At 36.2% G+C, this 25684-nt stretch overlaps 1 protein-coding gene across 1 annotated transcript in view; it reads left to right on the forward strand.

The window, feature by feature from the left end:
• EYS (eyes shut homolog) overlaps nt 1–25684 on the forward strand; it is a 1768116-nt gene that overhangs the window by 851986 nt on the left and 890446 nt on the right. Inside the window, exon 18 of the mRNA XM_036871239.1 lies at nt 3705–3829. Coding sequence (XP_036727134.1) covers nt 3705–3829 — 125 coding nt within the window. The remainder of the gene's footprint in view (nt 1–3704; nt 3830–25684) is intronic.

Below are 25684 nucleotides of genomic sequence, written 5' to 3' on the forward strand. Positions count from 1 at the left end.
TTTTTTAGCATCTGGTTACCTTATTACAAATGGACAGCAAATCTATATGGGACGCAAAGGATGTTTTCTTCATCTCTGTGAGCTTTTCTTTTTTCAATCTTACCTACTGGATTTTAATTTGCCTGTTTTATATTCCCTTATTCTGTTTCCATTTTCTGGCCCACACCAGTACAAGGACATTTATCTTATTTAGTTTTGATAGTGTTGACTGAAAAAAATGCACAGCCTAAGAATTGAGTATCATGTTTTATTCCGTGGACTTGCTGAGGACTTAAGCCCTGGAGGCAGCCTCTCAGATCTCTCTGAGGGATGGCTCCCAAGAGGAAAGGAAGGAGCCAGGATATACAAGAGTTTTTGCAACAAAAAACAGGTATTCAAACATCAAAAGATTACTGTTAATTAAAGAAAAAAACAGACATCTCAGGTTAATGGATTTAGCATTTTTCTATGTGTGGGAAGACACCAGAGTCTGGGCTCATTGAAATCATTCTTTGACATGCACCTTAACTATCTAGTTTTCTAGAAAGTAATCCTGTTTCCTGTTTTCTCCATTCTGAATTCCCTCAAGGTGCACAGTTGGCAGCGGCCAGAGCGGCTGCTGGCTTAATGGTTGTAACACACTTTGTTTACTGATATGGCAGATGACATTCTTTGCCCACAATAGGTATGATTGACACTCAGCATCCATTCCTGTTTATTGTGGTTTCTGTACTGCAGAGACAAGGACATTAAAAACTACAATATCTAAACTCCCTTGAAATTGAAATTGTAAATATAAATTGAGTTCCACCAATATAAACATGCCTGAAATCTGGAGGATATGGTGGAGGTCCTTTCTGGGTGTCTTAGCAGTTTCATCTGGTGGAGAAGGTCATGGACATGTGGGGTTTTATGCAGCAGATTTCACTATCAAATCACTGACTGTGTATTAAAAAGCAGGACTGGCAGGAAGGGCAGAAAGACTGCAATTTGGTGTTGAGTCACCAGCTTCAGGGAGAGGTAGCTGGGGAGGTAGTGGTGGCAGCTCTTGGGTACCCAGCTTCCCTCAACTAGTGCAAGGGGATCTTGAACTCAGTCATTCAATGGTGGCTTTTATGCTTCTCACTTTCCTGCTTAAGACTGAGGTGGCATCTCCCAGAGAGTCAGATCTCTGGTTCTAGAAGTGACCCATACAGCCCTTCCTTCTAACAAATTTGGAGCATCTTATTCTGTTATTAAGGCTCCTTTTGCTTAGAAACCTAGAGTGATTTCTGTTTCCTGAGCTGAACCCCTACTAACTTTTATTCTATCCTATTTTCTTGATTTTGACCAAGACATCCTTACTGTTCCCCTCAGCTTAACTAAACTTTAGACAGGCTTCTTCATGACTCCAGGGCACACCCTCTCTTTCTTTACAGCATTCACTTTAGAAAACTCGTAATTGTAAATTCTTCTCCATCCCATTGAGGTTGGAACTTTCTTTCAGGCTTTGCCAATTTTACAACCCAGGAATGTCTTTCTCAAGGACCTGAGAGTCAGCACTTTGACGGAACCATAGAAGGAGGCAGTGCCCCTCTCTCCCCTCCAGGGAGGGAGGTGTCTAATGTCAATGAGTGACCATTAGCCACACAGATGGCCTGAGCACACTGACCAACACCCCCAGCCCAATATCCACCAGCATTTTTCCACTCGCTCATCCCGGCACTTGAAAACCTACATTTGGTTCAGTGTAGTTGTGTTCCATTGCTCTCCCTTAATTCAATAGTCTTTTTCTTTTATTGTAATACTCTTGAATAAAATTTTCCATGTCTTTTTACTGGTCTGGTGAACTCTTTTTCTTTCCCTGTTCCTATGTTATGGTTTAGAGTTTGTAATATCCTTCACAGTACTAGAAGGAAGAAGAAAACTACATTATTATTCTTAATTGTTTAAAATATATTATGGACTGTTTTATTCAATCAAAAGAATATACAAACAATGTACAATGTAGAGTTATTCTATAAGATAATATAATAAACCTTGTGTACCTCCCATTTGCTTCAAGAAATAACATTAGCAGTGAGTTTACCCTCCTCGATATCCCTCTCTGAGCACATTAGTATCTCCCACCCTGCAGAAACAATTCTGAATTTTATATTCAACATCCTTTAGTTTTCCTTAGCATTTTATTATATGTGTAGGTGTCTCTAAGTGATGTTATTAAGTTTGTGTGTATTTGACTTTTATAGGGACAGTTATCAGAATGTAAGTGTTTTTACAGAATTTGCTGTTATGCAAAACAGTATGTTTGTGAGATTCAACCATGTGAATGACTGGTTGTGATGGCTTTTTATAAGCCCTCTAAAAATGCTTTTCCTGAATCACCTCTTATAGCCTGATGAACAGAGATGCCCACAGGATCTGTTCACTGCATGACAGAACGTTACAAAGTCGAGAGTAATGGACTGGTCTTTTGGCAGCTACTTCTAACTTTGATCTGGATCCCCCAAATCTCTTAAACTTGCATTGTTATTTTTCTTCTTATAATGTGGTATTGCACAGAAATCATTTCTAAACACCCCAGAATACTTATTTAATTGTTCTCATACAATTTTTCAGGGAGAATGGTGAGAATATGTTGCTAAGTAGGAACAAGAAAAAGACTGAATTTCCCACTAGCCAGAGTTCAGATTAAATGCTGTGGGATAATACATAGACAAAGTTTAAAAAGTTGCATTAAAGTTCATATAGGTTATCAAGGAGTAGTGACAGTTGCTTCTGTAGACCTTTCATCCCTATGTGGAATAGTATATTCAGGTTAACATGTTCTTAAACATACTGAGTTATTATAAACAGTTGCCCCATAGGAAAGAATCAATGGTTTCACACTGCTTCTAATATGCACCTAGTAAACCACAGCTCAGATATTGTGTGTGTAGCTTAGCAATGTTGGTGCTAGTTTAATGTTAAAATTCTGGAAAATGTCGAACAGAAGACAAACACGTGGTGTTTTAGTGTGGAAAATTAGATCTCATGTTTAAGGAGAATTCTTACAGCCAATAGTCAACTGAGCAAAGACATAATATTTGTATTCTTTAGAACTACAGCTTAAGAAATACTAACTGTAAAATACTATGAGTGTTACAAGAAAACATTTCATATTGAGAAATCTGTAGTAATTGCTTTCCTTTGAATTTAAAATTCATTTTAAATGGAATTATGGGGTGTGTTTATTCCGTTGTCTTCTACGTATCTATTCCAAAGTAAATAGGTAAAGAAATTTAGATGTGGAATGTAGAATGGCACCAAAGGTACAATCTGAAACTTTATTTTACATATACTTGCTTCCACTCTACACACTGTATGATTTTAGGGCAAATTATTTGTCTTCTCTTAATTTAATTTTTCCAGCTAGTAAATAGAGATAATAATAATAGCTACTTGATAGAATGATTATAAAGATATTTGAAACAATTTATATTAAATACCTAGCACAATTATAACATAGAGTAAGAGTGTATATAAACTATATACATGTATATATGCTAGTATTCTTACTATTATTATTATTAAGAATTGAATTATTATTAAGCTATTCCCCTTACCATTATTATTATTAAGAATTTAATTGAAACTATATATATATGTGTGTATATATATAAGCCTACAACTATCATTACAACTTAACCTTACAACTATTATTATTATTAACAGTTGAATCTCTGCTTTGTTATTGTGTTTAAAAGGAAGATCAGGACGTCCCTGTGAGAAAGAACTTTATGAGTGCCTTTCCAACTTACATGTTCATGGAATGTGCAGAGGAAATGAACCCGGCGATGGCTTGCCATGTTTATGCACACCTGGACTTGTGGTAAAACTTACTGATGGGTTTTGTTGTGATACTTTTTTTCATTGTCTTTGAAAGAGAGGAAATACTGGAATGTTGCATGGTGACAAATGGAGGTTGGAGACGTTCCTCTCAGTACCTCTCTCCTTCTCTGTCTGCACTTACTGTGCTTTTCTCACCATTCCCCTTCCCTTCTTCCATCCATCGCATGCACCCTCAGCCCTTCCTCTCAGGAGAAAAGCATTCTGAGAAACTGATCTACACGAAGGTGCAAGTGACCGAATGCATTAAAACATTAAAGGGCAAGGAATTCTTATATTTGAGCAAAACATTTTTCTTTTTAAGGCCAGAGAGGAATTACTTAATACCATCAGTGTATTGGCAGAACTTTCATTTTGCTCAAGGATATAGCACTGCTTCCAGGACTGAGCTCAGAGTATTGCGTGTCTAGGAAGGATGAATCTCCTTCTTTGGCAAATTTGAACAGGTGACTCCATTAGTACTAGAATAGACTTACCTGGTAGAAATATCTCTATTAAAAGACAGCTTTTGACCACAATACTTTATTAAAGCTAGCCACAGCATATGAATATATCGATAGTAAGGGAACAGCAATTGGCAAGACTGTGTTGCCAGGAATTCTAAATGTATATTTACAATATATATATATATATATATATAACTAAATCACTTTGCCATACACCTGAAACTACCACAACATAGTAAATCAACTATACTCCAATACAAAATTTAAAAATAGGGCTTCCCTGGTGGCACAGTGGTTAAGAATCCGCCTGCCAAGGCAGGAGACAAGGGTTTGAGCCCTGGTCCGGGAAGATCCCACATGCCGCAAAGCAACGAAGCCCATGCACCACAACTACTGAGCCTGCTCTCTAGAGCCCACAAGCCATAACTACTGTGCCCATGTGCCACAACTACTGAAGCCCCCGTGCCTAGAGCCCATGCTCTGCAACAAGAGAAGCCACCACAATGAGTAGCCCGTGTACTGCAACGAAGAGTAGCCCTCGCTCGCCACAACTAGAGAAAGCCCGCACGCAGCAATGAAGACCCACCACAGCCAAAAGATAAAAAGTAAAATAAAATGAAATTTTAAAATAAAAAATATATATTTATAAATTTGATTAATAGATTGACCAGTCTTAACCAAGATTAAGGCTAAATAATTAGAGAGGGTATCCAGTCAGGTGCAGTATTAAGGAATCAGACTTCAAGGAAATGAGAGGCCTGGCCAGTTCTGAAGAAGGATGCGCAGGTATGAATAGGTCAGAGGACTCCTCAGAGCTGGAGGATCAGAAGCAGGAGGGTCTGGAAGTGGTTAAGGAATTGAAGAGAAAAATGGTCGATACCTATCATCCGAACACAAGAATTTGAGAAAGCCTGGGAATAAGTCCAATCTGTCTGAGAGAGACATGGGGAAACTAAAACAGAACCATTGTTTTCCTTTCTCTGAGAATCCTCCAATCCAGGCTTTGCCCTGGGGAAAGGATTTTCCCTTAGTGATCGCAGGAGTATGATCTTTGAGGAAGAATTTCAGGCACTCTGACAACTGAGTGTGGGAGGTATTTGGTGCCAAGAAATTATTTTCATATCACCTCAGATTACATCAATAATAGCTTTCTCAAGGAGTCAGTAGAAAGAGAAGAAGACTGAACTATATCCTTTATTTAAGTAAATTCTTCTGCTAATGCAGCCGGTATATAGAAATCTAAATAATTAGAAAAGAAATGATCATTTTATAGTTTTTTTTTTTTTGTTAAACAAGAAGAATTTACTAGCAAATATCTTTAAAATTCCTTTGAGGTATATGTTGACAATGTAAAAAAAAATCCTGAAAAACATATAGTTTTATAAAACCAGAAGTCTACTAATTGGAGGGAACTGTTACAGATATAATAAACTTATCTTTTACTATGGCATTTAACAAATAAATTTGAAATGGATATTCTTATAGCCACTGTCTCAAGTATTGAAAGCTAAAATAAAACTTAAAAACTTACAATCATAAGATATACTGTGTGGGTAAAACCTATAAAGATATAAGGGGGATTCTACTTTTATTAATGCATTTAATATGTTCTAAAATGACCAGATAAAGATAGAGGAAACAATTTAAAAAAGAATTTACATTTAAATATTGTACCTATCAATGTTATAGCAGTATATAGACATTTTAAATTAAATATGACTTAAGGACATACCCTTGAAAATAGGATGTAAATTATTAGTTGGAATTTAAAAAGAAAAATGTTTTGCTCAAATATAAGAAAATCACATATATGATTTGCAAATATTGTCTCTCATTTAGTAGGCTGCCTTTTTTACATTGATAGATTCCTCCACTGTGCAAGAGCACTGTGCAAACAGCAAAATTGCTGTTTGATGTAGTCTCATTTGTTTATTTTTGCTTTTGTTTTCCTGGCTTGAGAAGACAAATCCAAAAAATTATTACTAAGACCTGTGTCAAAGAGTGTACTGCCTATGTTTTCTAACTAAGAGTTTTGTAGTTTCAGATTTTATGCTTAAGTCTTAAATCTATTTTGAGTTTATTTTTGTATATGGTGTGAGAAAGTGGTCCAGTTTGATCTTTTTGTGTAGCTGTCCAGTTTTCCCGTCACCATTTATTGAAGAGGCTGTTTTTTCTCCGTTGTATATTCTTGCCTCCCTTGTCATAGATTAATTAACCATGAGTGTGTGGGTTTATTTCTGGGCTCTCTCTTCTGTTCCATTGAGCTATGTGTCTGTTTCTGTGCCAGTACCATGCTGTTTTGATTACTGTAGCTTTGTTGTATAGTTTAAAATCACAGAGCTTGATACTTCCAGCTTCATTCTTCTTTCTCAACATTGCTTTAGCTATTTGGGGTCTTTTGTGTTTCCACACAAATTTTTAGAATCATTTGTTCTAGTTCTGTGAAAAATGCCATTGGTATTTTGATAGGGATTGCATTGAATCCGTAGATTGCCTTGGGTAGTATGAACATTTTAGCAACATTAATTCTTCCAGTCCATGAACATTGTTAAACTTTATGTGTATTTGTGCCTTCTTCAGTTTCTTTCATCAGTGTCATAGTTATTGGAGTGCAAGACTTTTACCTTGTTGGTTAGATTTATACAGAGGTAAGTTATCCTTTTTTATTCAATTTTAATGGGATTGTTTTCATCATTTCTCTTTCTGATAGTTTGTTATCAGTGTATAGAAGTAAAAGAGATTTCTGTATATAAATTTTGTATCCTGCAATTTGCTGAATTTATTTACTAGTTCTAACAGTCTTTTGATTGTGTCTTTAGGATTTGCTATATATGTATCATGTCATCTGCAAACAGTGACAATTTTACTTCTTCCTCTCCAATCTACACTTATTTCCTTTTCTTGTCTGATTGCTGTACCTAGGGTTTCCAACACTGTTAAATAAAAATGGTGAGAGTGGGCATCCTTGTTGTGTTCCTGATCTTAGAGGCAATGCTTTCAGCTTTTCAACGTTAAGTATGATGTTGGCTGGGTATTTCTTATATGTGGGCTTTATTATGTTGAGGATTGTTCCCTCTATACACAGTTTGTTGAGGATTTTTGTCATAAATGGATGTTGAATTTCATTGAAATATTTTTCAGTATCTATTCTGAAGATTGTATAATTTTCATTCTTCAGTTAGTTAATGTGATATATCACATTGATTGATTTGTGGATATTAAACCATGCTTTCATCCCTGGGATAAATCCACTTGATTGTAGTGTAAGATCATTTTAATGTATTGCTAAATTCATTTTGCTAATATTTTGTTGAAGACTTTTGCATCTGTATTCTTTAGTGATATTGGCCTATAATTTTCTTTCTTTCTTACTTTTTTTCTTTGTCTGGTTTTGGTATCAGGGTGATGCTGGCCTCACAGAATGAGTTTGGAAGAGTTCTTTCCTCTTCAGTTTGTTTGCATAGTTTGAGAAAGATAGGCATTAACTCTTCTCTGAATGTTTGGTAGACTTGTTTGTTGGGAGTATTTTGTTCTGTTTTGTTTAAATTACTGACTCAATTTCATTACTAGGAATCAGTCTGTTTGTACTTTCTATTTCTTCCTAATTCAGTCTTGGGGGATTATACTCTTTTAGGCGTTTGCCTTTTTCTTCTAGGTTGTCCATTTTATAGGCATATAATTGTTTGTAACAACCTCTCATGTGGTATTGGTTGTAACTTCTCCTCTCTAAATTCACTTATTTAAGCCCTCTCTCTATTTTTATTGATAAGCCTGGCTAAAAGGTTATCAATTTCATTTATTTTTACAAAGAAGCAGCTCTTAGTTTCAATGATCTTTTCTACTCTTTTTTTAGACTAATTTATTTCTGCTCTGATCTTAATCATTTCTTTCATTCTATTAACTTTGGGTTTCTTTGTTTTTTTTCTTTTTTTTAGGACCTTTAGGTGTAAGATTATGTTGTTTTCTTGATTTTTCTTCTTTCCTGATGTAGGCTTGTGTTGCTATGAACTCCCCTCTTAGAAATGCTTTTGCTCTGTGCCATAGATTTTGGATCCTGTGTTTTTGTTTTCATTTGTCTACAGGTATTTTTGTTTTATTTCCTCTTTGATCTCTTCAGTAATCCATTGGTTGTTTAGTAGCATGTTGTTTAGACTCCATGTGTTTATGCAGTTTTTTTTTTCTTATAAGTAATTCTAGTCTCATGGTATTGTGTTCAGAAAAGATGCTTGGTATGATTTTAATCTTTTTAAGTCTTCTGAGACTTGTTTTGTGGTTTAGCATGTGATCTATCATAGAAAATATCCCATGTGCACTTGAATATGTATATTCTGCTGCTTTTGGATGAACTATTCTATAGATAGCTATTAAGTCTATTTGATCTGATGTATCATTTGAGACCAATGTTTTCCTACTGATTTTCTGGCTGTATGATATGTCAATTTATGTAAATGGGGTGTTAAATTCCCCTATTATTATTGTGTAACTGTTAATTTATTTCTTTATATTTATTAATATTTACTTTATGTATTTAGGTGCTCCTGTTTTGAGTGCACATAGATTTACAATTGTTATATCTTCTATTTTATTATTATGTAATGTCCTTCTTTGTCTCATCTTACAGTCTTTGTTTTAAAGTTTATTTTGTCTGATATAAATGTTGTTACCCCAGTTTTCTTTTGATTTCCATTTACGGGGAATGCCTTTTCCCATCCCCTCACTTTCAGTCTGTGTGTGTCTTTAGATCAGAAGTGAGTCTCTTGCAGGCAGCATATATATGGGTCTTGGTATTGTATCCAATCAGCCACTCTGTATTTGATTGGATCATTTAATTCATTTATATTTAAAATAATTATTAAAAAGTATGTACTTATTGCCATTTTGTTCTTTTTCTTTTTTTCCCTTCTTCCTTTGCTCTCTTCCCTTATGATTTGATGACTATCTTTAGTGTCATGTTTGGGTACCTTTCTCTTCTTTACATGTATATCTATTATAGATTTTTGGATTGTGGTTACCATGCTTTTTATATATAACAACCTAAATAATAATTTTTAGTTGATGGTCTCTTATTTTCCAACACATTTTAACACCCTGCATCTTTACTCCCTCCTCCCACATTTAATGTTTTTAATATCATATTTTACATCCTTCTTGTTTTGTGTATTTCTTAACTACTTATTGAGGATATAGATTGTTTTACTTCTTTTGTCTTTTAACCTTCCTAGTAGCTTTATAAGTGTTGCTCTACTATTGTCATTGTATATTTGCATTTGCATTGAGATTTTTCATTTTGTAATTTTCATATTTACAGTCATTGCCTTTTCTTTTTCACTTTGAGAAGTCCGTTTCACATTTCTTGTAGAGCCAATTTAGTGATGTTCAACTCTTAGGTTTTGCTTGTCTGTAAAACTCTTTATCTTTCCTTCAAATCTGAATGATATCCTTGCTGGGTAGAGTTGGTTGGAAGTTGTAGCCTTTAATCACTTTAACAATATAATTTCTCTTCCTTATGGCCTACAAAGTTTCTGCTGAGAAATCAACTTACAGCCTCGCAGGAGTTTGTTTGTATGAAACTAGTTGCCTTTCTCTTACTACTTTTAAGATTCTTTCGTTATCTTTCATTTTTGCCATTTCAGTTAGAACATGTCTTGGTATGAACCTCTTTGGAGTTACCTTGTTTGGGACTCTCTGTGCTTCTTGGACCTGAATGTTTGCTTCTATTCCCAGGTGAGGATAGTTTTCAGCTATTATTTGTTCAAATAAGTTATCTGCCCCTATTTCTCTCTTTTTTTTTTTTTTTTTCTGGGACTTCTATAATGTAATTGTTAGTATGTCTGGTGGTGTCCTATAGGTCTCTTAAACTATCCTCATTTCTTTTAATTATTTTTTTCTTTTTTTCTGTTCAGTTTGGGTGATTTTCACTACTCTGTCTTTCAATGACTGACCTGTTTTTCTTATCTACTGTTGATTCCTTCTAGTGTAGGTTTTATTTTATTTTACAGCTGTGTTTGGTTCTTCTTTATATTTTCTACTCTTTGTTGAACTTCTCACTGTGTTCATCCTTTCTTCTCCCAAGTTCATTGGGCATCTTGATTATCATAACCTTGAATCCTTTACTGGGCAGATTGTTTATTCTACTTCATTTAGTTCTTTTTATGAGGTTTTGTGTTATTTATTTGTTTGGAACATATTTCTCTCTCTCCTTATTTTACCTAATTCTTTGTGTTTATTTCTATGTATTAGGTATTTTGGTTATGTTTACCAATCTTGGAGAAATGATCTTATGTAGGAGTCATCCTATGATGCCCAGCAGCATGCTTCCCTCTGGTTGCTAGGGTCATATGCTCTAAGGCTGCCCCCTATGTGGGCTGTGTATCCCCTTCTATTGTGGTGGGCCAAGAACTTGGGGCTTGTTGATAGATGGGGCTAGATTCCAGCCCATTTGGCTGTGAAGCTCTGCCTCATTTCATGTTTGCAGGGCCACTGGAGGACAGGACCAGGTCTCTACACAGCTGGCTGTGTGGATCCAGGGCTGCAGGTCTGGTGCTAGCCCTTTGTTGAGTGGGGCTGTGTCCTCATCCAGCTGGCTATACGAACTAGGGGTGGGGGGTTGGCACGTGGCTGGTTCTGGTCACTTGTTGGTGGGGCCGTGCCCCTGCATGGGTGGCTCTGTGGAACAAAAGGTCAGAGGGACACAGGGCTGGTGCTGGTCCACTGGTGGGGAGGTAAGCCCTTGACACTGACAGCGTAGTGGGAGGATTCCAAAATGTTGCCTGCTAGAGCTTGTGTTCACATGATAGAATAACTCTCAAAAATGGCTGCTAACAGCATCTCCATCTCCTTTGGGTGTCCCAGTTTGCCTCCTGCCTCTCTGGGAGACTCTGCAAGATCAGCAAGTGGGTCTGACTCAGGTTTCTCAAACTATAGTCTCTATGCTGAGACTCAGAGTGTGTGAGATTTTGTGCATACTCTTTTTGTGTGTGTGTGTGTGTGCATACTCTTGAAGAGCAAAATCTCTGTTCCCACAGCCCTCTGGGTCTCTCGTTTGCAAGCCCTGCTGGTTTTCAAAGTCAGACTCTCTAGGGGCTCATACGCCAAGTGCAGGATGTCTGGGCGGGGGAACTCAATATGTGGTTTTGCCTCTTGCTCTTTGGGGAGAACCTCTGCAGTTGTGATACTCCTCCTGTGTGTGGGTCACTGACAAGATGGGTCTGGATCTTGACCATACTACATCTCCACCCCTCCTACCTTTCTCCTTTTGGTTCCTTCTTTATGTTTTTAAGTGTGGAAAACCTTTTCTGCTAGTCTTCAGATAGTTTCCATGGTTAGTTTCTCTGTATTTGTAATTTTGAGGTGTCTGTGGGAGGAGTTCAAGTTCTTCCTTCTCTGCCATTTTGGCCACACCTTTGACAAAACCATTTTAGAAACAGTTATGGCAAATGCATAAGACTATTGAGCAACTGCTTTTTAGATGTTTTCCTTCCTTCTCCAACTAATCCTGAGAGTAAATGGGATATAAAGAAATAAGACTCATAATCATGGCAAAAAGTCAGATTTCATTGGTATCTTAAAGAATGTCATTCACAGAATAATATAGAATTTCAGAGAGGCTTAAGTAACAACGTAGTTAGTAGGATTGGAGGATAGGTAAATTGAATCACATTAGGAGTAAGGATTAAGTGCTCATATAGAGCTTAGGTGAACATGAAAGCAGTAGGCATAGGGAAGAATTGACAACTCACAGAAGGGGTAAGTCAGAATAGATGGGAAGAGACTAAATCTTGCATCAGGTATCACATTCTAGTATAATATTTGCTTGTTTCCTTATTTATCTGTCCACCCTGATAGATTTCAAGCTCTTGAAGAGCAGGGATAATTGTAGTATCTTTAAGAGCACAAAATATAATACATATGTTTTGAATTTGGTTTTTTTTTTTTGAATTCTTATCATATTAATTATAGTAGTGTTAAGTTCCTAGTCTGAACATTGCAAAGTTTCTGCCATATCTGAGTCTGATTTTGGTACTTTCTTTGTCTCTTCAAACTGTGTTGTCTTTTAACATGCCTTGTAGTTTTATAGTTATAACCACACATAGAGTGCTGGATAAATATAACTGAGAGAAACAGGTGTTTAGTATGAGACTTTATTTTTGTCTAACTAGGAGTCAGGCCATGTTTACTGTTTGCTCTGGCTATGGGTGCCAGAGGCTAAAATGTCTGCTGATTTCCTTGTTTTGTCTCCTCTGTAATCACTGGGTTTCCTTAGAGACTTCTTCTTAAATCAATCTGAGCTGTGCAGTTCTTTCCATTGTAGTCCCTGTTACTGTAAGGGAGCCCTATTGATGTGGGTGGAGTGGGAGAGGAGGGTCTCAGTCCCTTAAGGAGCCTGTGCCTCACCTCTGGGCTGTGAGCTTCACATGTGCTTCTCAACCTCCCCCTCTCTTAGGTGTGACAAGAAAGCTTCAGGAGGCTGGAGTTGGGAATATTGATTAATCACTCTGGCAAAAGTTTCCTTTGGGGTCAGGCCTTGTTAAGGAGAATAGAATGCACTGGAAGTACTTCGGAACAGCTATTCTTCCCCTGCTGTTGGAAGCACAAAGGGATTTTTCTCATATATTTACCGTGAGAACCTGGTGGAATTCCTGGAGATAAAATTTAATGAAAGTACAAGGGATTCCCTAAGATCTCCCCCACTGCCCCGGAGTGTTTAACTCTCAAGCTTGTACACAGTAGGCCTCCAGAACTTTGTCAACTACAGTTTGTTTTCCTACCGTGGCACTGGCTCCAACAATGGTATCTGCTCTACTGTGATTCTCTGTTTCTGCCTTACTGTCTGTCCAGTTCTGGGGGGAGGAGTTTGCGCTGTGACCTCAGTTGTATCACAAATCGAAGAAAAGTTGTTGTTTTTGTTTTATCCAGCTTTCTATTTTATGAAGAAGGGAGTGATGACTTCTAAGCTTCTTATACACTGGACCAGAAACCAGAAGTCTTGTGATTGTTTTAAGAATAAAAAAAACCTATGAGTATATTTAATAAGGAAATAGATGAATTTTCCTTCATTCATGAAATTCAATATGCCTTTTAAAAAACTGATTTCCTTATTCTAATTAGGCTTCTCAGGTATCTCACCTTGAATGATTATTCTATTTCCCAGAGTTGCTTGAGGTCTTCATGGAATTGCTTAAAAGATACCAAATTAGCTGACAATCAGATTTTTCACTAACATGTAGAAAATTTAAAAAAAAATTATAAATTATCTTGTACACAGAAGTATAACAACTGGTATAATAGCACATGTAATCTGTTAAAATATATCAACTTATTGGGAATATGCAAGCATTGAATTTCTGATTATAACTTGAAACAGCAAAACTCAATACAAATCATCAAGCCTCTTACTGAAATAACTTGTAGCAATTCACTTCACATTTAGTCTATTTATGTTAACTTCAACTTCCCTCCAAAATCATCATTCTTCAAGCAGATCTTTGGAAAGATGCTACATTTTTTTCTATATTTCTTCTATTTAAGCTATTTTTAAAGCTCTCACTAACTACATTGTCATATAAAAATGTTAACTCAGCTGCATGTTTATGAGATTAGAGAAAATTAATATCGCTACATTTAATATTAATATTCCTACAATGATTCTTTGATAATGAAGAGTAACTTAAGGAGTGAACAGCATCTGCTATTTTTTCTTTATTTCTGAGAATTAATATTTGGTGCATAATGTTAAAGATCTAAACTCTCAGATTTTCTTAATGTTTTGAGCTGTGACAATCTCTGACAATCTGATAATTTTTGCAGATTATTCTTTTTAGCAGATCTGATTGTGAAAGTGAATCAAAGCACTGAAGTACTTATATTATTCTGAAATTCAAATGCTCTGTAAAAGAATTTAAGTGACAGACACAATTTATTGAGTGTCCTAGACTTGCTTGCTAAAAAATTCAAGACAAATGATCTCCTTCTTTTTAGTTTGATCAGCACTGCTCTTTTCTTCCTCAGTAAATGAATTTCTACCAAACAAGATAGATCCATACATTAACTGGTGACTGTCATTGGGTCATGCTTATTATATTTTACAGAATGATAGCAGTCAATAAAAGTGTTAATTTCATTCTTTAAATTAAAACACAGATCTTTATGTAGTGTAGAAGCTGGATTCTATTAAAAATGGAAAAAAGGAAAAACCACTTTCTGAATGAGAAAATACTCTCTGAATTCTACAGCAATACAGTCTATTTGCAATACCTGGTTTTTAAATGTCACCTTCAAAATAGACCTAAGAACAAGGCGCAGGATAGCAAGACAGACCATTGGGTTTTATCTTTGTTTATGGTTCTGGTGTTTATTTTATCATGATATAAAGTGATCAATGTTGTTAATAAATATTTACAAGTATTTGCTGTGTTCAAGATGCCGTGACTCATCCTATTAAATAATTAAAGTTTATTGTCTCTGTATATAAAGTACATAAGCAAAGGCATAATTCTTAGATAAACTCAATAATTCCTTTTTTAAAGAAGGATGTTGTATTGCTTTTGACATTTATCCATATTTGAGATCAGGTTATTGATATTTTAGATCAAACACATCCCTTGGACACTCACCATAGCAAAGTACTTGTAAATCATATGAAGAAAAACATGAACACGTACTGTTCTTATATTCAAAGTAAAGAAAAGGGGGCAAGTCCATAAGCAAACGAATGCACAGAAAAACAGCAACAAAGCTCCCTTTAAGGCAAAATTTGATGCTTTGCTTTAAGATATTTTGAGCATATTTTGTGTGCAGAGCACTGTGCTAGACCCTCAAAATAATGTAAAACTTCATTAGTTTCAATTTCTCACCAAAGAGAGCTTTCAGCTGAGTGGAGTAGACAGGTGCATATGGGATAATAAGAAAGACAGCAATGGGTTTATGCAGGAAACTGTTTGACAAGGGAAATGAAGACATTATTGAGGGCACTGTTTGTGGTTCTAATATTAAAAGGAATGAGGCAGTTGTCAAATCTGAGTAAAGTACTCATTAGAAGAGCTTTCTCAAGGGATGAAGATTAAGGTTTCCCTGCAAGGGTTAGAAAGGAATCTCTAAAAGTGCCAAGACTTCCTCTGCTTACCTAGGTTGGAAGCCCACCCAGAGGGATTGCTCAGTACTGCTAATGAAAACACTGTGTGCAGTAGTTAGAACAAAGGCGTATCTGCTTAGGACCAGTTTCACCACAAGCATCTCATCCCTGTTTGAATGTATTCTAAGCATTCTAACCAACACAGTAACAATCTTTTGTAATCCAAGGGTTGTGATGATATTGGAGAAGGAAGAAAGGTACAAATTTAAATGAAACTTAACAACCAAAGAGGAAGTCCTCTGTATAATGTAAATATAGTTTATAATGGGCAAATATAGTTTAATATTTTCATATGTACACTATTGAAAATAAGAATTTTTCTCGCATTTTATATAACAGATCTATGGCACAGTTATGAGGTACAACCCAAATGTCTTAGAACAGTGGTTTTTATTGGTAAATGAAGTGTAGTAAAACTGTGACTACCCCCTAGAGCTATTTAGATATCATGGGTAATAGTTACTCTTCTCTCATCTTTATGCATCTATTTCTTGTATAAACAGGGCTAGTGGATTAATGTTCATATTTGATAGAAACTTAGAATATTCTTGGTGTTATATATTACCTCAAAGGAGAATGGGCTTAACATTTTAGACCTCAGTTAGATAGAAAGTTCTGTGAGCCTCAGTTTCCAAATCTATAGCATGAAGGTATAGATGATGAGTTGACTGCTGAATCATACCTAAGATAACATTGTTAGTACATTGGAAAGTTGGGAACAGAATGTTAAATGCTCACACTTATAGGCTGGTGATTTTTCCTCTACGACTTACCTTTTATTCATTTATTATTAAGATAAATATCTTTATGTCATATTGGTAGGGGTAGGGGCAGAAGATATTATTGAATCACTTTCCAAAACAATAGCATAGGCTGGATTCCAAAACCCATTCCATAGCCTCCACTACCATTGACATCCCCCACTAAAGGGGTACATTTGCTACAAATGATGAACAACATTATCACCCAAGGTCCATAGTTTACATTAGGGTTCACTCTCGGTGTTTGCATTCTATGGGTTATGACAAATAAATAATGACAAGTATCTACCATTATAGTATTATACAGAGTATTTTCACTGCCCTAAAAATCCTCCGTGATCCTCCTATTTATCCTTCTCTCCCCTCTAACTCCTGGCAATCACTGATCTTTTTACAGTCTCTTTAGTTTTGCTTTTTCCAGAATGTCATACAGTTGGAATCATGCTAAGTCTTTTCAGACTGGCTTCTTTCACTTAACAATATGCATTTAAGTTTATTCCATGTCTTTTTATGGCTTGATAGCTTATTTCTTTTTAGTGCTGAATATTTCATAACCTGGATGTACCGCACTTTATCCATTCACCTGCTGAAGGACATCTTGGTTTCTTGCAAGTTTTAGCAATTATGAATAAACCTGTTACAAACATCTGTATGCAGGTTTTAGTGCATTCATAAATTTTCAGTTAATTTGTATAAACACCAGGGAATGGGTCGTTGCAGGATCTTATGGTAAAATTTATTAAGTTACCTAAGAAACTGCCAAACTGAATTTTAAAGTGAAGTACCATTTTGAATTTCATACGCACTTAGGTAGCATTTTATAATTTGTTTTCATATCAATTGCCAGACTGTAATCCATCAGATCCATCATCTGTGTGGCTATATGTTTAATGTGTGATCACACTCTCCCCCTTACCCTCCTCTTCCCTCTTCTCTTCTTCACTCTACTCTGCTTCTCTCCCTTCCAATAAGCTCCATGTGAACAAGAAATATGTGCATCTAGTTTTCTTCTATTCTCCAAGCTGATGCCACATAATAGATTCTGAATAAGTCTTTGTTTATCAAATGAACAATAATATGGATGAGACTATAAATGTTTTGGGTTTAATTAATCATACTATAAATTTGCAGTCCAGAGGCTATTGGTTGCAATGCCCTACACAATTAAATATATCATGAATTCCTTTCTGCCATAATGGTTAAGTGATTTAAAGTATCACTTAAGCCATAAGCTACCATGAGAAGTAGTTATTATTTGTGAAGCATTAACTATTTGGCAGGCTAAATGTTTCAGATGCATACCTCATTTAATGTTTAAAACAAACTCGTGACATAAGAATCATTATTCTCCTTATTGTGCAGATGAGGAAACAGATTCAGAGTTTGAAACACTTATCCAGAGCTGGAAAATGTTAGAATTTCATTTTTCCATTAAATCTAAATGTTATACTCATAAACACTAGGTCAGAAAGATTTTATTCTGCATTCAACTCGAGTTCTGGATCTTTTCACTCTGAGCTATACTCAAATTTCTCTTGTCAAAAACAGTCTACACTTAAAAGGATTTAACTCATATCATTCCTACAAAAATTTTCTTATGTTTTTGCACCAAAATTTCTTATTTCACATGGTTCTTATGTTCTAACAAATAGAACTGTGCATTTTACATCTGCCAGTTGATTCTATAAGTAATTAAATGCAGGCTAGGCAGCAGGAGGAAATGTGATAACTCACATCTACTGCATTTCTTTGATGATAAAAACCAATCTCTCTGTTTCCCTGCTCTTTCTGGCATTGCCACTGAGAAACAGCAGGATTTTAGTGCTTCCCTTGTGGCCTGGGAGTCTTTTTTTATTCATACTCAATGCACCTGGTTTAGCATTTTTCCCTTAATTAAAAATAAATGAAACTAAGAAAAAAGTGGCTCTACAGGGAAGAATAAGACATGTTGCTCCTCCTTCTCCCTGTGGCACAGGGGTTCAGCTCATCATACTTTGTTTGTAACATTTGATTTATTTTAGGTGTTAGATGCTATCCTTGTAACATAGTGCTTGATTTGTTTTGTCTTACTTTGTGTAACTGTTTTCATGTCATTAGCACTTGCATTTCCTAAGTAAAGGGAGGATTGTATACATAGGCTCAGAACTTGAAGATCAGCTTCAGAACATTCTAACTGTAAGCCTAACTCATTGAAGAGAGAAAGATAACATGTCTTGCCAAAGTATGATATAGAAAATAGGTTTGGTAGTGTTAAGAAGGCATCCTGTTTAATGTTTTAAAATGAAGAATTCACCTTTATGTTCTAAAGGTAAAGAAGAGTGTAAAATTATCAGTGTTTTGACAAATCGTTGATGTGTGTCATGCACACAACTGTGGCTGTTTTGGTTGGTGTAGAAGAGCATCCCAATGAAAGAAAAAGATAAATAAATGATGTTTATCAGCTAACATGTTTTGATAGAGTTACATATATATGATTCTATAGATGTCAGAATAAAGATATGACTGGGATATGTGGAAGCTGTCCCACAGAGAACAGGTAAGGAAGGTTGCAAGTTATTTACAAGCAACGTACATGGAAGGGTGTGAGGGTGTATTATTTAAAAACAAAAGTTATTACACATATTTTAGTACTTCTTTAAGACTTGATTTACAGAATTACTTGAGATGTGATTTAAGGAATTCAAACAAGTAAAGAAGAGATAAAACATGAATAGAAATAAGTATAACACAGCTTAGAAAGAGATGAGTGGCCTAAGGTGTAAACAATTAAAGGATTGTAGGGATCAGAGAATGAAGACATTATTTCTATTGCAGGAATTAGTAAATGAATCATGAAATGAGTGTCTTTCCTCATGGACAATAATTGAACACTCTGTAACTGAGGAAAGATACCCTAAATTGCATAGGCATATGGTGGTAAGAAAACTTTCTACTTGCCAGCTCTCAAATGACCATTGGAGAATCCTGGTTGTTTACACTGGTGAATCTATAGTGTCTGCTAGTTTCATCTATTCTTCCTGAAACAGTAGGCTAGTCCAGGGCATTTGACTTCTGAGATATTTTAGTGCCTCTTTCTTGTACGTACTCAGGGCTCTGAATCAGATATCAGATCCTAGGATTGGTGATTCATAGACAGTGGCCTCAGAGAAATCTTTAACATGCTTGATTTCAATGTGGGGCGGGGGGATTTGGAAGCCACAATTTAGAGGAGGCTATTGGCATTAGGAACTCAGAGATTTCATCGTATCAATCATACTGATAATTTGCACCTGTAATAATTATGATGGTTATTAAATGATTCTGATATGATGGCTGACAGAGTAGATTCTCAATATTGCTGTGTTGAATTATATCAAATCAAATACAAATTATTTAAATTTAAATTAAATACAATGGTATTTCCAACATGAGCTCTGCCACAAACAAGCCTATAACTTTAAAATTCAAACTACTTCAGCTTTCTAAGCCCAATAATTATAGTTAACTAGCACCTCTTTGATTAGGATCACAGAGATGAAAAATAATTGCATATAACTGAATTCATCCATTGTGGAAAGTTGATAAAATACCATTCGCTTAAAATTTGAAGGTACCCCATTTTTGTGCATCTTCTATCAAAATATAATATGATAATTATTGTATGGATTGTTTTATTTCTAAAAATTGATCTGGACTTTTAGGGTTTTTTTATGTGAAAACAGTAGAAAAGTATTCAGAGCAAATTTATTACAAAGGTAGTTTTAATCCAATCTTTCTATAACTCCAAAAATTTTTTTTTTAAAAATATGTTTTTTATGTACAGGTGCATTTACCAGTACAGAAAAAGGGGGATAATGTTTAAATATCTTCATTATAAATGTATTAGAAATATATTATTTATGTACTTGCTCTGAGTAATTTGTATGTATAATTAACTTTCAAATGTGTATCTTATTTCTCAAATTGTTCTTTCATTAATTAAAATGTGGTTCTCAAATTATAGACCCATCGTACTCCACAGGCTTTTTTGTCACCTGTGAATTTCAATGAAAACTAAGTAATATGAAGATATTTTCCTAAGACTCCAGTTCAGCATTTCTAATCAATTTGAGTTGACTAGATCAAAGGCTCTTGTGCTCCAACTCATTAGAAACATTACTCTCTTCTTTCAACCCAATGTGAAGCAGCCTCACTTAGCCCGAGACCACAGTCTCCCCAAGAGCGCCCTTTACTAACCTATATCTCACACACAGAACCAGACACTTAAGGACTATTTTGGTTCTTAAAAAGCTATATACTATTGGGAGTTCAAAATATGCCAAACGATAATCACAATATGATGGGTAATAGACACAGTTAAGGTCTGCACAATATTTCATGAAAGCACAGTAGTGACGTACAGTGGACTTTTGAACAACATGTGTTTAAACTACACGCATGCATCCACTTACACAGGGAGGGTTTTTTTTTTTTTTTCAATAGTAGATTCTACAGCACTACATGCTCTGCAGTTGGTTGGATCAGAGGATGCAGAAACCCTGATACAGAGAAACCAATAAGTTATAAGCAGATTTTTGGCTGTGTGGAGGGTCAGTACCTCTAACCCCCACGTTGTTCAAGGGTGAACTGTATTTTTTAAAAATGGAGGAACACAGAAGAGAATACTGAGAGAATACTTATACTGAACTGAACCAAAAAAGTTGGGTACCTAGATTACCTGGGTTCAAGGTGGGAATATGTGGCAGAAGTGGGATTCAGGAAGGAAAACAACATATGTGAAATAGGAATTAGCCTAGCATATGTGAAAAAGTGGTAAGAAATGATAATTAGTTTTGAGAAATGGCCAGTGGCTTTGTGTGCTATGCTAAATCATTTTTGTTTTTCCTAAGAAGAGTGGTAAACCACTGATGATTTTCTATGTTGAGGAATGACCTGGTCAGATTTTATTTTAAAAGATAACCCTGGCACACATTCCACCAGCACAAGAGACAATGGGACTGTCCTTCCATCAGCTGTATCCCCATCTAGGACTCACTAAGCACCCATAAAACTCACTCAGGGCTCTATTTTTATCAGTACCCAAAGCCCAGGAGTTACCTCATACAACTTAAGTGTGGTGTAGGGGATGTTGCTAAGTGACTTTCATCTTATTTAACTTCCCAGTTCTTAAAATCAAAGAATTTATCCATTCTTCCTAGCACATCTTTGTTTAGTAGCATTGAGTATTCCTTAACAAGAGACGCTGGAAAAGGGAGAAATTGTTTTTCTCAAGTGTAGAAGACACAAAGGGAAAGTGGAATAGTACCAGCTGTACTTTTTCACCTGTCGCCTCTGGTCTCAAGACAGACTATTCACATGAACTGCGTCCTTACTTCTCAGAGGAAACTTAACCCCCCTTGTAAGTCAAGACTGGCATCTATTGGACTCTCATATTTGATGGCTTGCATTTATTGTCACATATGGCATGTGAAAGGTCATTTGTGTTTCAAACATCAATTACGCAAGGTGCAGGTGGAAATATACTGATATTTTGCAAAGTCAACTATTTAATGTATAGAGACAATTTTGTAAGTATTGTTTATATATTCATTCAACGAACACTCATTGGCTAATGGCCAACCAACAGTGTGCTGAGTAGAGCTCAGAATGGAACATACATAGGCGTCTACCTAGTGGTGCTTGTAGCATACCAGACAAGACACAGCGATCAAGGTAATAGACAAATGAAAATAAAATTCAAACTGTACTTAGTGTTCTGGAAGAAAAGAAAATGTTGCAGTGAGAGGAAAATAATGCAGGTGATAGAGAAGATCTCTCTAAGGGGGGGACACTTAAATTAAGACCTGAGGATGAGAAGAAATCATCCAAGGGAAGAGTGAGAGTTGGACATGCTGTCAGGGGTATGGACACATGCACAGGTCATAAGGAGGAAAAGGCTTTGTCCTACATGCGGTGGTGAAAACAGATGCTGTGAGTTGAGCACAGTAGGTCCGGTGGGAACAAGGGAGAAGATAGGTCTGCAAAAACAGGCAGAGCCAGATTACATAGTGAGTCAAAAAGAATGGCAAATTATTTGGATTTTCTTCAAATATATAGTGGAAATATATTTAAAAATTTTTAATAGGGGAGTGATGTAATCTTATTCAGATGTTTAAAATATCCTTCCTATTCTGTGAAGAAGGGTCTGGAAGGAGGTTAGAAGTATGAGTGAAGCTAGGCCATTGCAATTATTGCATGAATTATTCCATAGGCTTGACCTATGGTTGTTGCAAAGCAAATTGAGAGAAAAAACTATATTTAAAGTATACTATAGAAAAATTAGCAAGACATGGCATTAAGTAGACGTGTTAGATAGAAACCAGAGATAGCTTGAGCAATCGAGCAGAGAGGATCGTTATAGGAATGTGTTAGAACAAGCAGTTCATCACTGTAATACTGTATGTGTTAAATATTAGGTCCCCATGAGGTATTTAACTAGTGATGCTAAATAAGTCATTGGTTATAAAAGAATATACTGCAAGAGGTGTGAGGTGGAGATATAGTTTGGGTACTCATGAATATACAGATATCTTTATGGTTTTTTGAATAGATGAAAATGCTTCTGGGAAAAATGTAGAAAAAAATGGATAAAAGATTGAAGATAAAGCTCCAAGGAATTCCAAATTAAAGACCATAATGAAGAGAAGAAGCCAAGGGAGGAGACAGGAGTAGGGAGAGAGGTAGGAAGTATGGGAGAAACCAAACGTTTCAGAAGATAGTGGTTGATTCTGTTAAATATTGTTGAGGATTTGAATAAAATGAATACCCCAAACCGTGCTTTGAATTGAACGCATGGTTGTATTTCTGGAAATTTACATGAATATTTTTAGTGACATGATGACATGACACCTGTATTAGAATGGCTGGAAGAAAGAATAGAATGTGTGAGAGATCTGGCCAATACATCTCTCAAAATGTGTGTCTAGAAGGGGGAAAAAGAAACGGGAAAGTAGCTAGACAAAAATGTCTCTTCAAAAAATGTTATCTTTTAGATTTTTTTCCCACAAATGTTTACTAACTCCCAAATATGTAACTATGTGCTAGCCCTGGCCTTTCAGGGGAAAGTGGAACAAACATAGCCAGCTGCCTAGAGGTACGTTTAGTTTACTGATAAAGACATATAAGTCAAGTTGGCACACAAACAGTCATATAATTAACAGTTCTGATTATTGGCATGGACCCTACATATTGACTTTATGTAGGAAATTCTAGAAAAGCTACAAATAAAAATACTTATCCCAATTGTATAAGCACAAAATTATGTCAATATTACATATTTTACACCAAAGTATTCTTAACGTTTGATCTCTGATCATTTATATATATATATATATATATATATATATATATATATATATATATATTTTTTTTTTTATTACTATGGGTGAATTATATCAATCTTCAGAATATCATTCTTGCTTTCAGGTTGACGTCTACATTACCTTTCATCTCCCCATCAAGTTAGATAACTGCCTACAGAAAGCTGCCTGTATCCTCTATAGGACAGCAACACTGAATCAATTAGTGTCTTAACCAGAAAAAAACAGAAACCACCTCTAGCATTTATAATAGAAGGAAATGGTTACAGAGTTGAGGGAAGAGCTAGGATCCAACCAAAAGTTAGTGAGGCAAGTGGAGATTAGCCACGGCACAAAACCATTGCAGGCAGGCTGGAAGGGGGAAGTGTTCACTGCACAGGGCATCTGGAGGATGCAGGCATGGGAGCGGAGGAGCAAGGATGCAGTCTGGGACACCACTTGCATACGTTGGGCGTGGGGGGAGGGGGTGGAGATTTCTACATTTGGCTCCCCCCTCACCCTCTCCTGAGACCCTAGTGCTTCCCATTGGTGGAAGCCAGCTAATGAGGAACCCAGGAAGTGCAGCCTGCAGGGGTCAGGATTCCTAGCAAAGCCTGAGAGCGGAGTGGGGAGGAGGGGATCTGAGGGCACAAAGGTCCAGGACTGACTCAAACAAAAATTACAAACCCCGCCAGCTGGTGGTGCCAACATCCCTAACATGCCTACTGCCTAGTCTCCAAGACTGGAGAGGACCCAACGTCTTGGTGTTTACTGTGTTGAGGTTGGTGGGACAATGCGTTAGTTTTCCATTGCTGCAGAACAAATTACTACAAATTCAACAGCTTAAGACAACCCCCATTTATCAGCTGTAGTTCTGTAGGTCAGGAGTCGGCCTGAGATCAATGTGTCAGCTGGGCAACATTCTCCTCTGAAGATTGTGTGAAAATCTACTTCCAGGCTCATTTCTGCCAATGCCAGCATTCAGTTCCGTGGCCAGGCTGGCTGCAGCTGGAAGCTGCTCTCAACTCCTAGAGGCCACTTGAATTTCTTGCCATGTGGCTCCCTCTGCCTTTAAACCAGCAACAATGCTCAAATCCTTGTCATTCTTCAAATCCCTGGCTTCCTCCTCTGTGACCAGCCAGAGAAAACTCTGCTTTTAAAAGGTTTATGTAATCTCCCTTTCTTAAGGTCAACTGTACCATGTAAGTCACCTAGGCTGATCATGTGGTGAAACCCATCATGTATTATGCAGGGTCTATACACTGGTGGGTGGGAAGGTTGGGTGGGCAGGAAAGCTTGAGGGTCATTTTAGAACATAGCATTCTGCCTACCATAGACAGGATAGTAAAAAGTTTCAGTTTGTAATCCCCTCTCCCCTTATCTAACTAACAAGTTATGGGAAAAGTATACTATCTAGATGTGAACTATTGGTTATTGGTCTTGTGACTGTACCGTGGTTTGTAACTTGTGACCTGAGAATTTTAAGTAGTAAATTGATGCAGTGAAATTTTTATAGAATTGGAAATGATGTAAACGATGCAAAAGTTTGCCAAAAAGTGGAGATTGTTTAAAGAGAACCAAGTTTAGTGAATCTTTGCTAATGCAACAGGACAGTTGCAATGAGCATAAATTGAAAGTTTCACTGTAAACAAACCTAGGAAAAGCTTATTGTTTTTTAGAACTGTAATTGATGGGGCAACTAGACCTATACTTTGAGACTGATTTGCTTGGTTACTTTATCTTGGTTCCTCTGCTTGATGTTTTCTTTATAATTCTACAAGGAACAACCATACCATGAATTTGGCACACCAATGATCTGAATTGTTTTTTCTAATTATCTAAAAGATATTTCATTTTAAAAAGGCAAATATTACCCAGAGAAAATTTTCAAAGAGCACCAAGCTACAAGTGGGTAGATCCAATGTTCTAGTCTGGGAAAATTAGTATATATAAGCAGGCTGCCATCATGGCTTTGTGACCTGTGAGTTGGAGACACCCTGCCATTAGAAGACCCTGCCTCCGTCACACACACACACACACACACACACACACACACACAGTCCAATGTTCTGCTGTTGTTGACTTGAATATTTAATCATTTCTCAACAAGGGGTTTTATGTTTTTATTTGCACTGGCCTCCACAAATTATGTACACAGTTTGCTATATAAACAATGACATATTA

Source organism: Balaenoptera musculus, chromosome 12 (genome assembly GCF_009873245.2).
Source record: "Balaenoptera musculus isolate JJ_BM4_2016_0621 chromosome 12, mBalMus1.pri.v3, whole genome shotgun sequence".
In the NCBI taxonomy this organism is placed as follows: Eukaryota; Metazoa; Chordata; class Mammalia; order Artiodactyla; family Balaenopteridae; genus Balaenoptera; species Balaenoptera musculus.